Below are 15,635 nucleotides of genomic sequence, written 5' to 3'. Positions count from 1 at the left end.
AGACCTGGTTCTAAGTCTCACCCTTGCAGGTAACCAAGCACACGGGGGAGGCACCAGTGCTCAGACTGTCTGCTGTCGGATGTCAGACTCTGGAGGGATTGTGCTCGCCCCTGCTCATCTGCCTCCTCAGATGAAATGTCAAATTGGACCCCAACAGCTTCCCTTTCCTTGGGCGGCAAAGCTGTGGTAGTCACTGGGGCAGAAATCTAGTTTATTCGGGGCTAAAGGTCCTACTATGAGTTCGATCTGTCCAAAGAATGATGCATTTGGGGCCCATAGGGTTGGGCAAGGCTAGAATAGCTCTTTTCCAACCGACAGGTTGGCAGTAGCTCTGCTGGGGAGTAAAGGGGGGTGCTGGAACTCGGGCTCGGAGAAGAGCTCCCCCTGTGCAAGAGCATTTTCCATTCTTCCTTCCTGATGCTGACACCACGCTCACCCGAGCCTCCAAATGCATTAGGCCTTTTCATATTTTACCCATGGACCTGTCCTTATTGCTGTTTGATTCCTGGGAGGCCAGGATATGAGTGAGGGCCACAGACACATTCTGCAGCTCTTCTGTCTTTTTGCTGCTGTTGTAAGTCTTTGTGGCGCCCAGCCCCTTGTGTGAAGGCGGCTCGCTTCTTTATAAGTCCTGCCTCCCTCGTTTCTCATTCACATGTTTAGTTTCTGACATGGGGCTCTAACTATCTGGCTGTACACTACAATGCTGCTTCCAACCTCTCCTTGGTTTAAATGGGGTTGTCTCTGCTGCTAGGGCTGTTTCCACACTGTGTTGGTTCTTAGACTTTTTTTGTGCGTGGTATCTAATATTCTTGTTCACGAAGTGGCCTGTCCAAATATATTCTTTAAGATTTGGGTGAAAAGTTGAATGTATTCAGTTACTCAACAAATGTTTATTGGTACCCATAAAGCATTGCAAGCTCAGTCAAAGATGACACCAAGATTTCATATTTTAATTTTTAGAGGCCGAAATAGGATTTTTTAAAGTCTTAAATAAAATGAAAGGAAGCTGGAAAACATCATGCTTCTTGCAGTGCTCTGGAAAAGCAGTTGAATTTGATATGCAGGCAGGAGTTTCCAGCAGACGTTGATTGTACAATAAACTTAGCACAGAGAATCTGCCAGTGTGATAGGGGAAGCTTTAAATCAGGTTTAAGGCTTGTCATGCCGCAATGCGTGTGCGAGCATTTCCAGTCAGTCTCTAGTGCAGCTGTTAAAACATGTGGGCTCTGGAGATCAAATGGGACTTCTAAATTTCACAAGTTCTGAATTCCACTTCTTAGGATGATTTTGCTTTTCTGATTGGAAAGCAGACATTGCTTCTGACGGAGGAACACCAGGATTTACTGAGCTCCCAAAATAGCTTGTAGAACAATAAATTTTGCATTCCACAATTTAAAAAGCTGATACACAGTTGCTGATTTCAAATGCTTTCCAGCGGCAGAAGAAAGTGTCAAAACTTTGTATTGGTAACAGGAAGCTAACTGCTCATTCAGAAAACAGATTTGCAAGCGATGTCTATTTTAACTAAGACAGCAGTTTTCTTGCAACTTTGCTCAGCTAATCAAAAAATTTAATTCTTAAGGATACAAGTGTTTACTTTCTTCTGAATTTTAACAAGTATTAAAGATTTCAAGGGCTCTTCCTCCTCCTCCTTTAATTTCTCTTCCATACCCATCAGCCACCAGAACCCACTCTGTCGGCTTCATGGCTGTCCGTCTTTTTATAACTCCTCTTCACTCTCTGAGTAACGGACTTCTTTGTCTACTTTGTAAGGATGGATTGTATCACTAATCTCAGCTTAGCTGACTGACACACACAGTGCCTCAGGCGTGATCTAGGAGCCAGCCATACCGTGCACTGGTGAGAGATGTGTCGGGTGGCATTTATTTGCATGTTTACACATCCATTTGCTTTTATCAATTGACTTGGACCTGGAAATACCACTTGCCCCTTCTTAATCTTTCAGACTCAAACACTGGGCTGCATATTTCATGTGACAAAGCTGCTTCTTAGGTGAAACTCAGTAAGACTGCTCAGAAAATGATGGGTGTTGGGATCAGAGCCCAAGCAAGTGGGCCACATTGAGACAGCCAGGAAGGACATACATTAATAAGATTTAAATGCCACTTTGCTTAGGTAAATTTGGGAGCAAATTCCATGTCCAAATCTAAATGAAAACATTCAGGAATATTAAGTCTAGTTCTGTGCACTTGAACAAAGTAATGTTTCCAGGTGTATTTGTTAGTTCAGAAATGGAAATGTTTTGACGTTGAACTTTTTTTTTTTTACAAGGTTAGAGGTCCTAAATTTAACTACTTAAAACTTTCAAATTTTTTCTTATTATTTGTGATTATGTGTAGGTGTGTGTGCTTGCATGTGGCATGTGAGTGCAGTTAACACACTTTGCAATGCTGTATTTAACAGATGCTCAGAAAATGTTTGATACATTATATTTTAGTCCAACCCTTATACTCAGCTCAATACAAAACCAGTCATGTTTACAAGATAAAAACTGTCTACAAAGTGAGTCCAGGATGGCCAAGGCTACACAGAGAAACCCTGTCTCGAAAAAACAAACAAAACAAAACAAAACAAAAAACTGTCTAAGACTTGTGTTCATCATAGTACCATTAATACTGCAGCTTCTGAAGTTAAATCCCAGGGGTTACTTTGCTTTTTTGATATGTATTACATGTCTTGATTTTTTTGGTACAATAGTGGCACAGATGTCACTACCCTTGCAATACACTGTGAGTCCCAGTAAAGCATCACCACCGGTTAGCAGGTTTGTTTTAATGGCAGGAAGGTAAAAATAAAGTCTACAGAATCAAAGACTCAGAATTTTGATGGCATATTTGATCAAAAAACATGCAGTAAACTCAAATCACGGAAACTGGGGTTCACTCAATTCCAATCACCGCTTACCTTTCAACTGGCACTGGCATGCAAAGGCCCAACAATGGCAAACAGAATACGACAGCCATCTCACTAACACACCGGCTCATCCAATAACGGCTGCCTGGACTGACTTCACCACAAAAGGCACAGCTGGGGAACTCTCCCCTGTGCTCCCTGCACCCTCCTCACTAGCTAACCAGACAGGAGTCCTCATGGCTTGGCTTGACTTCTCCTTCCAACAGCAAGTTCATCACAACCTTAGTCAGGTAGCTGCAGGTTCCTCTCTTGCCCAGCGGGGGCGTGTTGTAGAAGGAAGTCATATCATCCTACAGAGCAAGAGAGGAAACAAGTCCTTTGAAATGACAGGTGAAATCAGTAGCTACCTAGGGGGGAAATAAATTTGCAGAAAGATGTCCTCGTGGAAATTATGAGCTTCCTTGCACTTCGCTTTCATTTTCCTGAGGCATCTTCTCAGCATATAAAACAAAAGCAGACATTTTTAGTAGCCTCCTCTTTGCTAGTAATTTTTATTTACTTAGGGAACCCTTTCACAGATGAGCATACGATATTAAGCAGAGCCCTGAGGGAACTACATTAGACAGTACACAGCCCCACTAATGCCTGCTCTACATGCCTCTCTTCTTCTAAATTTACTTTATAGCCTTCTGAAGTCAGTGGATCCTTCCCGGCAAAACACATTTTAATTGTCAACCATATAGAAAAATTATTGCAACTTAGATTTCTTTTTCTTTTTTTTTCTTTGGTTTGTGGTGTTTTTTTGTTTGTTTTTTGTTTTTGGTTTTTTTTTTTTTTTTTTGCCAGAAATTCATAGTCCAATTGATTAGTAATTAGCTAAGAAGTAATATTAATTCCTCAATTAATCCTGACTGCCCCCCTCCCCTCTCTCTTTTGTTTTCCAAGACAGGGTTTCTCTGTGTGGCCTTGGTTGTCTTGGACTCGCTTTATAGACCAGGCTGGCTTTGAACTCACAGAGATCCGCCTGGCACTGCCTCCAGAGTGCTAGGATTGAAGGCGTGCAGCCCCACGCCCGGTGACTGACTGCCTCTCAAGCATCCTGTGTTGTACTCTGTAAATGTGTTTAGATGTGAGATGAAAACATTAGAGACCAGGCAATGAAAGCATTCTGTACTCTCTACTTACTTGTTTCTCTAGTTCTTTGAGCCGACTCTCGTCTTTTTGAAACTCATGAAATGCTTCCTTGACCAGCCTGTCTAGATCCACTTTGTCTTGAAACTCTAGCTCAGGGTTTCTTTCCAGCACAATGGACACGACCATTAGTAGCTGGAAGAGAGGACATGGAAAGTCACTGACATGGACCGTAACGGCAACACAGTCTGCGGGTTCTCATCACTGGATCTGATGGGCAGTACACTGTATATTAAGAAGCATCTATGAATAGCATCCTAACTTAGATAATTAGCAGCGCACGCTATATTTGGAAAATGCACATTTATCACAGTATCACTGCAGCCATAGATAGAGCTTTTGAGTCACTTAAATAAAACTAATACCATAGGAAAACTGATATTTTGGGGATGGAGAGAAATCTCAGTTGGTCAAGTGGTTGCTTTCATCAACCTATTATTTGGCTGCACCATACTTTATCCTCTGAAGTAATGCTCATTTTATTTTAAGATATTATTTTTGATTCTGTGCATGTATGTGTACATGTGTGTGTGTGGGGGGGTTTAGTATGTACATGAGTTCAGTGCCCACAGAGCCCAGAAGAGAAGAGAGCACTGGGTCCCTGGAATCTGGAGTCACAGAGCTCCACCTGCCTCTGCCTCCCAAGCGTTGGTATTAAAGGTCTGAGTCACCACAACTGGCTTATAATGCTCCTTGTAGAGACAAAGGTCCATGTACAAACCATGGTCATGTGTGCAGTGATTGGTGGAGGCCTTCTGATGAGCCTTTGTACACTGACCAGAGAACAGAGCACCTGGTTCTAAATTTAGAAATCTTACTGGGTGCAAGGCAGAACGTGAAGACACTACATAAAAGTTCTAGGGTCACAATGTGGCAGACCCATGGGCAAGGGCAGGCCTTTGGCAGGAGAATCTGAAAGGCACCAAGGCCACCAGAGGTCAACAAGAAGAAGCTTTAAGTCCACTCTCCTCCCTGGACACTGGACACGAGAGGCTAAGGAAAGCATCCTTCTGACAACTCTGTCTTTCTGGACCTCGTCTCTGCATCCCTCCTCCAACCTGCTACTGAATGGCTGGACTGTACTATCCAACATGCCAGGACATCACAGATGAGACTGAATGTCACCCAGGTTTGATAGCAGCTCCGGAAACAATGGGCCGAGAAAGGTCCAGACCTAGCTTCTATGTCAGTAAGACATATGACTTACTCGAAAGAATAGAATGTCTGATGGAGACAGTGCCTGAGAGACAGTGGGAGGACTGGCCATACACTAAATTCTCCATTCTTGGAACTCATTGTACAATGTTTTATGGTGACAGAAGGGCAAGTGTGTGAATGTGTGTGCACAGGTACTTTAGCACGCTACACAATGTCTTCTCTTCATAGGCAGATGTTTTGAAAGACGCCCTTCAGAAAACTAGCAGCAATGATCTTTTGCTCCCTGTAACTCTCTGAGCTGTTGCAACATTCTGCATTAGTAGGGTATTATTTCCGTTATTAGGAGAAACTAAACACTAACTGGACAGACACGGTCCCTCCCTCTGCTGTGGCAGCACTGCTGATGTGCTGGCTGCTGTGGGCTTAGTCCAGCTTAGTGGCCAGTCTGTCTGGTTTATCCACCTGAGGGAGTTTAAAGTACTTGAACTGTAGGTATGCTCTCACCCAGGCAAAGGATGTCTGTCTTTTTGAGGACTTGACTGGAGGAGCTGACAGGTGATGGACAGAGGTCTTGGTCTCAGGGGGAGAGGGTAGTTTTCCTATACTGTTCTTCAGTGAGCAGACAGAAAGCAAGCCTTTGGTGATGTAAAATATATATTTTTAAAATACAAACCTCTACAATGATCTGCCTGTACTTTGGCTGGTCAATGTTTCCCAACATGTCTTCCACAAGGAGAGAAAAGTTCATCTCATACATGGTCATATCTGACAAGGTTGGTTGCTGAAAAAGAAGGAAAAACCCTCCTCATTAACAATGCTGACTGTTAGCCTCTGTGTCTCAGTTAATAGAGGAATTTCGTTTTCTAATCAATAATCTTTCCCACTTCTATAAAACCGGAGAGAGCATCTTCACCTCTGTGATTAGTTTTATATATGTCAAGCTACTGAAGCAGGCAGCTCACTATTGTGATAAATTAAGTCTCTCTCTTTTAATAGTTATGTTCATTATATTAATAATCTTAGGGGAAAGGGCTGCATTAAAAGTATAGCAGTAACAGCTAAAAACTGAGACAATGCATAGAGTACATATTACATTCAGAATTTGCATGAGAAGTTACGCCTGCTGTTGGACTCAAAGACCTAAGTCATTGATATTGCATTTGTGTCATTTCTTTGTTAGTCTTTTCCAAGTAGCCGGCAGGAAAATGCTACAAATAAGTAAAAATTTTGTGCAGAAATGGCAGGAAACAGAAAAAAGAGTCAAGAGGCAAAACTAAAAGAATCTTTCCCTTTGCCTTTTGTTTAAACGAAACAGCCTTTTATTCACTGTCTGGCATCCAATTCCATTCCGAGGAGGGTGTGGAGATGTGGTACCCAGTTGAGGCTACCAACAGGACTGGATTACATATCTACAGCATTAATGAGGCACACTTTTGGGTCTGTCTGTGAGGATGTTTCTAGAAAACTCTGAGTAAGGAAGACCCATCCTAAATGCAGGCAGCACAAGCTGGAGTCAGAGTAAAAGGGAACAGGCCTGTTATGCCCAGGCATCCTGATTCTCAGTCACCACCGTGAAGCCAGCGGTTCTCACTGTCATCCTCCCGTGCACGACAGACTACATTCCTCGGAACCGTGAGCTACAATGAATTATTCTCCCCTGTGCTCCTTTTAAGCAGGTTATTTGTTAAAAGTGATGAGAAAAGTAAATATAATAGAGAGTAGCCCTCAAGGACAGGAGGGGTGACTCCTTATGCTAGGCTTGTGTGCCAGAAAGCAGGTAAGGTCTGTAGAATTATTCCAAGAGATGCAGAGAGGGCAGGACACACTTGTTTTTGTCTCAGTGGTCTACGGTGAACTTAGACACAGCCCTAAAACAAAGTACTTCTACTTGCTACTTAGAATAGGACTGAGGGAGCACTTGATTGTCTTTTTGATGTAAGGTGACAGAAAGGCCCTTGGTCTGATATAGTGTCTTAGTCCTGTATTCAGTACAACTATTTTATTTCTCAGCCAGTAGAACTCAGCATATTGTTACACGTCGTACCCGACTTGGGACACCTGAGGCCTGGCTGTCAAGATAACTGCCTACTGTGAGCATTTACATGTCTAACAGTAGGGCTAGTGTGGCCATAGGAAGAAAGGCTGTTTTTTTGTTTCACATTAACTTCTTAATATATCTAATAAAGCAGCCTAGTTCCCAGGCATCGATGATAATCACAGAGATGAGGTCTCAAGATTGTCCTATCTGCCACTCTTCTGAAAGGACGCAGAGTCGTTAGAGCACAGCAAAGAAGTGAAAAGTCTTAAAAAAAACCTTCGGGTGTTAGCTACTTGCTGAGCATGGAACCTACGGGAAATCATCCTACTGTTTTGGTTTCCTCATCCTGAACAACACAGTAACAGTAAAGTACCTTGACTGTAGTAGAGGTAAGATGGAGAGCTAGACATTGCCTCTGCAAGAGCTGGTGAGGGCCAGTCAGAATCGGGACAGGCCAGTGAAGAATTAAACAAGAGCTGGGAGAGAGCTGATTAACAGTAAACAAACTAGAAAATAACCAGCAGAATGATAACAATTAGCAAACATCTCTGTATAGTAACCTTTCATGTAAATAGCCTCAACCTACCAATAAAGAGACACAAACTGGATAATTGGATTTAAAAACTGGACCTAATTATTTGTTGTCCTCAAGAAACACACCTCACTGGTCAAGACACCCACAAACTAAGAAGTCAGTCTATTAGGTGAGCATCAGCTGAACAAGAGCTGATGTAGCTATTATGACAGCTGATAAATTAGGCGCAAATCAGAATTAGAGGAGATAAATAAGGTTATTCTAGTAATACTAATAAAGGGGAAAATCCACTGCAAACCCATACCAGTTGTAAATTACATGCATCAAATGCTGGGACTCCCAATTCCATAAATAAATACTAACAGACATAAAAGGTAACACAGGTCATAATATAATACTGAGTAACTTCAATACCCAACTCTCATCTTTTATTAGGTCATCCAAGGCACTTAATTTAGTCTCAATTGTCAATGTGACATAATCCAGAACCACCTGGGGGTCTCAATGAAGGACTTTATAGATTAAGTCAGCCTGTGAACATGTCTGTGGGGGACTATCTTGACTAATGAGAAGACTTGTCCATTGTAGGGAACATCATTCCCAGGACTAGGGGTCCTGGAATGTATATGAAATAGAAAAAGAGAACGGAATACCAGCATGCGCACATTAATTCATTGCTATCTACCCTTGACTATGGATATAATTACCTGCTTTAAGTTCCTATCACCTTGACTTCCTTGATTGCAAGGAACGGGATATAATCTGGAATTGTGAGCCAGATAAACCCTTCTCCCTTAAGTTGCTTTTGTCAGGGTATTTCACCACAGCAGCAGGAAGTGAAACCGAGTTCAACTATAACACAGATCAAATGAGCGTAATAGATGTGCCAGAACATTCCATCCAACAGATACAGAATCCATAGTTTTCTCAGCAGCTTATGGAGCTTTCTTTAAAATAGATCACATCCTAGGCCACAAATCAAGTCTTACCAAATACAAATGAATATAAATAACTTCTTGCGTCTTATCAGACCTAAGTGCAATAAAACTAGGAACCAGCAGCAAGAAAAGCTATAAAAACCGCACAAACATGTGGAGCATGAACAACACCTAAATGACCAGACGGTCATTGAAGAAGTCAAGGGGAAAATTATAAATTTCTAGAATAAAAAAAAAAAGCACATTTAACAGACTTTTGAGATATAGCTAAGGCAGTTCTAAAAAGGAAAGCTATGTAGTTATAATAGCTTACGTGAAAAAGTGCTGAGGGGGGAGAGGAATGACCCAGTGGTTAGGGGCAGATGCTGTTCTTCCAGAGGAGCTGGGTTCTACTCCTAGCACCGTGTTAGGTGGCTCGCTGCCAGCTGCAGGGCAATCCAACACCTCTGGTCTCTGTAGGCTCCCGCACCCACGTGCACACACTCACCACACAGACAGACGCACATATACATAAAGCTATTCTTGGTTGCCAACTTGACTATATCTAGAACCAAAACCCCCAAATGCAGGGCGCATCTGTGAGTGATTTTCTTGTATAATTTGAAGTAGGAAGATCTGCTTCTAATCTGAACCTCTGAGTTAGGAAAACACACACACCTTTAATGCTTTTAATCCTGGTCTTGAGGTGGCAAGATACATGCCTCTAATCTAGACCTTGAGGCATAAAGACTCACCTTTAGGCTGGACCACACTTTCTGCTGGAAGCCTGTGTAAGAGCATGGAGGAAGGATGCACTTGTTCTTTGCCTGTTTGCCCTTGCCTCACTAGCAATTCCGTCACTGGCATTGCAGCTCACTTCTTTGGGACTCCAGTGTACACTGAAGACCAGCTGAGACATCCAGCCTTGAGGACCAAACAACTATTGGATTCTGGAACTTTCTATTCACAGTCAGCCATTGTTACATCATTAGGTAACCTAGACTGCAGCCTGTAAGTCATCCTAATAAATCCCATTCTATAAGTCCTGTTACTCTGTAGAACCCTGACAAATGCAATATAGTGGGTTAACAATAATTTAAATGAATAAATAAAATAGTTTAAATAAATAAACTAATGATGTACCACAAACAAAAACCAAGCATCCAATCCCAAAGCAATAGTTGGCAAGGAATGATATAGAGTAGGGCAGAAATTTATGAAATGAAGAATGAAAGAACTCAGGTCTGTAACAACCAACAATACTCAAAAAATATAAGTCCCCAGTGAAAATTGCAGGAATGGATGGACTCACTGGCAAAATTTCCCAAACCTTTAAAGAAGACCTAATGCTAACACTTTTCAAACTGGCTCATGAAATAGATTTTTTTTTCTATTTCCAAATTCATTCTAGGAAACTAGCATTGCCCTCATAGAAAACCTTGATAAAAATAAAGCAAAAACGTCATAACATTTGTAGCAAAATTGTTAAAATTAGAAATGATTTTGTGAAGCCAGACTCAGAAAGACAAATCCTTAATAATTTCTCTAGTATACAGAATGTAGATTTAAATATGTGTGCATGTGTGTGTGCGTGTGCGTGTGCGTGTGCGTGTGTGTGTGTGTGTGCATACACAAATAGAAAGGGACCCATGGGAGGGGAGAAAGATGGTAGATGGAGAAGTAGAGAGGGTCATGTAACGTGTGTAATAAGAGAGCGGACAGTGGGAGGAGGGAGGGTGTACAGGCAAGCAAAGCGGAGGAAGGAGCGAAGAACAAAGTATCACAACACACACCGAAGACACTGTGATGGACCCCATTACTGGTATATTCACCTAAACAATAAAACAAAAGGAAAAAAGACACAGAAAATGAAACCATGACAGTTGCAGGAAGAGATCAAACAAGAAATCATTATGCTAAGAGATGGAAGGCTGACTTAGACCTCATGTTTTCTCTTTTACATGAAACCCTAGGTGTAATGTGCTATATATGGCTATATGTGTGTATGTGTGTGCGTGCATGCACACTCACACACATAATGAAACTCAAAAGTGGACCATGAGAGGGGAGAAGAATCCTAAGCAAGCGGGGAGAGGGAGAATGTATAGACTACATGGGACAGAAAAGCAGGAGAGGGACTTTCCGGGAGAAGGAAAGGGGTTGGCCAGAGGGAGCAGAGGGCCTGGGCAGAGGGCAGCGGGGGAGGGAAATGAGTGAGAACAAGGCATCCTGACACATTCGCATGAAAACCCAATAATGAAATGCATAACTCTGTATCCTAACTTTAAAAATCAGGTTTTCACAGAATTGTTATCAGAACTAAATGACATTTTAGGAGTTTGTAAAATGAAACAATATATAATGTACCCCCCTCTCAATATCTATCTGTCTGTCTATCTATCTATCTATCTATCTATCTATCTATCTATCTATCTGTCTATCTATGTCAAAACAAAGAGTAGCTAGTTAAAGTAGCTGAGGCATCACAGAATTAAATGGAGCCTGGCAGGCACTTGGTGAGGGGATAGGGGGTGAGTTGGGGGTGCTGAGGCAGGTGTCAACAGGTGGCCACAGTACACTGCCTATGCTGGCAGGGATGAGGCCTAGGAGAAGCTAACAGCAGAGGTGCTGTCACGGTTTTCAGGAGACAGGAGATCTAAAGAAGGCTAAAGCACCCACACAGACCACCAAACAAAGCTACTGCCTATGAACACTATAAAGGATACTGTTTTAAACTTCTGAATTTGGGGCCGGGAGGTGGTGGTGCACACCTTTAATCCCAGCACCAGGGAGGCAGAGGCAAGCAGATCTCTGAGTTCGAGGCCAGCTTGGCCTACAGAGTGAGTTCCAGGATAGTCAGGGCTACACAGAGAAACCCTACCTCCAAAAACCAAAACCAACCAACCAACCAAACAACCAAACCAAACCAAACCAAACCAAACCAAAACAAAACAAAAAGCCCTTCTGAATTCGGTTTTTGAGTAAGAAACAGACTTATGACGCAGGTCAAACTCAGAACGGCTCAGGGGGTTTCGATGAAGAGCCCACAGGAGACCCTTAGACACTCCCTGTGAGGAAGAGAACACTAACAATTTCTGTGAGTTTCTCCACAGACGCTCTTCTGTCCATATAAGCAAAGTACGTATGGTACATCTGAGACTATAATTTTCATATAAGCCACCTCCAAATTGATGTGGTGAGAGATTTGACACGAGAAGCAGATATAGTGCTACATCTCTGCTTCTGTATAAGCAGAGTGGGTTGAATACCAGGACTGAATGAACAATATTCACATCAAAGAAGCAGGCCGCTTTATATGATCATAAAACCATGCCTGCACAGGAGGCAGCAGTTCATCCGCCTCATCAATAAGTCACAGCTCCCGGAACCCGGATGACTGCACTTCTTCTCAGTTCCTGTGCTGCGTCTCAGCAGAGCTCCCTGAGCCAGGGGCCTCTCTGCATCAGCAGGATGAATCCACGGCTGCTTTTCAAGGCATGCTTCGTGTTGGGAAGCCCTAGCACCGGCCCGCCACTGCTCAGTGGTGAAGACACACCACCACTTGAAGCAAAGCTGATACAGTGTGCGGGTTAGTTTCCGTCAACTCGGCACAAGGCACGGTAATCTGGGGAGGGGGACCATCAAGCCAGGGACCGCAGCCATCAGACTAGCCTATCGGCAAGGCCGTGTGTGTGTGTGTGTGTGTGTGTGTGTGTGTGTGTGTGTGTGTGTGTGTGTGTGTGTGTGTGCGCGCGCTATTTTCCTGATTAATAATTGATGTGGCAGGGCCCGGCTCACTGTGGACTGTGCCAGCCCTGGGCAGGTGGTCCTGAGTTATGCCAAAGAGCAGCATGAGCAAGCCACAGCCACGGGGAGCAAGGCAGTGAGCGGTGTTGCTCTTAGTTTCGGTTTCGCTTCCTGCCTCCAGGTTCCTGCCGTGAGCTCCTGCCTTGATTTCCCTTCATGGTGGACTATGAACTGAAGGTGAAACAAGCCCCATCCCAAGTTGCTTTTTGCTTAGTGTTTATCACAGCAATAGAAGGCAAATTATTACACAAAGCCCTAAATTCACAAGTAAGAGAACAGAGTGGGAACAGCTTGCTCAGTAAGAGGTTCCATCATGTGGTGTCCAGAGATGGCTCTGGAAGCATCTGACATACTCCACTACAAGGACACAGGCAAAACTTCTCAGCAGTGACACATTTGGAAAAGCTTCTTCTATCTACATGACACTGGGAAATAAAAGAGAACACGGGCTGGGCAAAAAACCAATTCTAATCCAAATGGCAACTTACTTTCTGGCATTTTATGCTGCCTTGAACACCCATCTTTGAACATTCTTAGAACACTGGGAAGAAGAGTTGCGGGGAGCGCAGAGGGGGAAAGCCTCCCATTGCCCTGCTGGCTCTTTCTCCTGACCTGAGTGGGCTTTACCTGTGGCAAATGCTTCCCAGCTACGAGGATACCATTCGGGGTGCGCTCCAGGATCTGCCACACTCGGTCATAGAACCCCGGGGGAGTTCTATTCAATGACCCGTCAATCTGACGCCTGTTCAACCAACACCTGTGGACCAAAGGAGACGTCTCAGCATTGGAAATCAGGTTTGCTGCCGGAGAGAGCAGGGTTAGGTGTGCTACCTGAGGAAGCAAGCGTGAGAATTCGTCAGCGGTGCACATCTGCGTGTCTAGGGGAGTGAGAGGAGGGGAGCACCACCACTAAGACGTTAGCAGGCAGATGGTGTTTACAAAGTGGGGCCGCTTACTACACCGTCGCATCAGAAGTGGGCACAACCAATCTCACAGTTATTTTATACTGGTCCCACATTAATAAAATGCAAGCCCCAGGAAGGCACAGATATCTCCTATCTTGAGCATGACTGCAGATCCTTCCCAGAGTGAGCTCAATAAATACACTTGCTAAGAGATGAACAAGCTAACGTTCAGAGAAGTACTATATAGCTGCAATATGTGTATGTATATGCACATGTAAAATGAAATGGCCTTATTTTAAATCTTACAAAAACTATTTACATAAGGCTGAAGTGTCAGCCCCAAAACCTAGACATAAAGCCTTTAATGTCAACCAGATAGAGAATATTATTTATCAGAGTTATGGCCAGAGCCATAATAATAACCCTAATTTCTACATTAGATATTACCCTAGTGTATCATCCACAATTGCCAAAGGTACAGAACTTGCTTTATATTTACAGAATACACAGTAACACAGTGCAGTTTTGCAAAAGCTGAAAAGAGTGTGTCTGCCTGTCTGTCTGTCTGTCCCTTTGTGTGTTTACACTTGGTACTTAAAAAGAAGACAGAATGAAATGCGCAGCCATCACATGTGAAGTGTGTCAGGACCTACAAACGACGGTATTTCTAAGTACGAAAGTGGCTGTGCAGGACAGGATAGAGAGAACAGCTAAAGACACTTGCTTTGTGGTGGAGACCAGTGCAATCTGACAAACTTAGTAATTAAGAGGAGTCTTTTCTGGATGGCTGAAGTTCCTGTTAACAGACCCAGACTTACACTACTGCCTTCAGTGTTTTGCTAAATGGCAACAAGGCCAAGGATCTAGTGGGTTTTCTTTGGTAAATGAATATTCTCTGCATTTGATTTTTATCCATGTAGAGCTCGATAAAGTTAGGGCTAATACTATAAAAGGTGTATTTGCTTAGAACATAAAAAATATGAAAATACTTATAATGGAGCTGGGAAATTATTTTAGAATTATTATTATTATTATTATTATTATTATTATTATTATTATTATTATTATTATTATTAATCTGTATGGGTGTTTTCCTGTATGTATGCCTGCATGTTATGTGTATGTCTAGTGCCTGTGGAAGGCAGAACAGGGCACTAGGTCCTCTCACACTGGACTTACAGGTGGCTGTGAGTGGTCATATAGGTGCTGGGAATTGAAGTTGGGGCCTCTGTAAGAGCAGCCAGAGCTATTAACAGCTTAATTATTTTTTTTTCCACCTCTACTTAACAACTTTGTCACTTTTATTTTGAAAAACTTTACACTTACAGAAGTCACAAAATAATGCAAATTTCTTATGCCCTCTTCCATTCTTACGTAATCAAAGCTTAATTATTGACACTAAGGAATCAAAATAACATGAGTTTATCTGTGAGCCTTTCTGACATTCTACAAGGTCAGGATTGCACGGCTCATTTAGTTTCCATGTCCTGGAGGCTCCTTGAATCTGTGGTAGTCCTAATTATTATTATTATTATTATTATTATTTTAATATCTTAGTAATATCTGTTGTCTTATAGGATTTTTCTCAGTTTGGATTTTATGGTGTTTTCTTGTAAAAAAAATGCATTTTGGGCAAGAAAATTCACAAGTGATATGGGGTCAATATCAATGGTTCATGGAATTGAAGTCTTACTACTAGTGCTGATCCACGGGCGTGTGGCAGGTTTGTCCACTATACTAAGCAGACATATGAAGATGTTAGGCAAGGCCCCACTGCACATTGCTCTAGCATGGGCTCTTGCCTGTAGCTCTAGGTGCAGCTGCTCGGTGGTCATTTTTTGCCCCCGTCCCTATCTCTACTTACTAATTAGACCCTGCCATAAGGAAGAGGCTCCTCTCTCCCATTCACTGAGCTCTAACAGCATGGAGTCTGTCTATAATATGTTACTATTATTTGTGCATTTCTTCTACAAAAACAAAAACCTCATCTCAGTTGGAGTCCTATGAAGAGCCTCTTCCAGTTTCTCCAGTGTCCACATCTCTGTTGAACTCTGAGGTTTTTGGTTTTTTTTTTTTTTTTTTTTTCTTTCTGGTACAAAGATACTCCTGGCTCACCTTATATTTTTTTTCCCCTGTCTTCCTCTGGAATCAACCATTTCTGCAAGAAAAGCTGATTCTTTTCCTTATAGTATTTAGAACCTAACTGT

At 42.6% G+C, this 15,635-nt stretch overlaps 1 protein-coding gene across 2 annotated transcripts in view; it reads right to left on the bottom strand.

Annotated features, from left to right (window-relative positions):
- Positions 1 to 2,889: 2,889 nt before the first annotated feature.
- Phkb (phosphorylase kinase regulatory subunit beta) overlaps positions 2,890 to 15,635 on the bottom strand; it is a 201,128-nt gene continuing 188,382 nt past the window's right edge. For both annotated transcript variants that reach the window (XM_051169047.1, XM_051169048.1), the window contains exons 28-31: positions 13,151 to 13,280; positions 5,900 to 6,007; positions 4,063 to 4,203; positions 2,890 to 3,227 (exon numbers count right to left, since the gene is read on the bottom strand). In XM_051169047.1, the coding sequence (XP_051025004.1) occupies positions 3,090 to 3,227; positions 4,063 to 4,203; positions 5,900 to 6,007; positions 13,151 to 13,280 (517 nt within the window). In that variant the 3' untranslated portion in view covers positions 2,890 to 3,089. The remainder of the gene's footprint in view (positions 3,228 to 4,062; positions 4,204 to 5,899; positions 6,008 to 13,150; positions 13,281 to 15,635) is intronic.

This window comes from Acomys russatus, chromosome 26 (assembly GCF_903995435.1).
Source record: "Acomys russatus chromosome 26, mAcoRus1.1, whole genome shotgun sequence".
NCBI lineage: Eukaryota > Metazoa > Chordata > Mammalia > Rodentia > Muridae > Acomys > Acomys russatus.
Note: the sequence above shows the minus strand (reverse complement) of the source record. Positions and strands in the feature narration are given on the sequence as shown.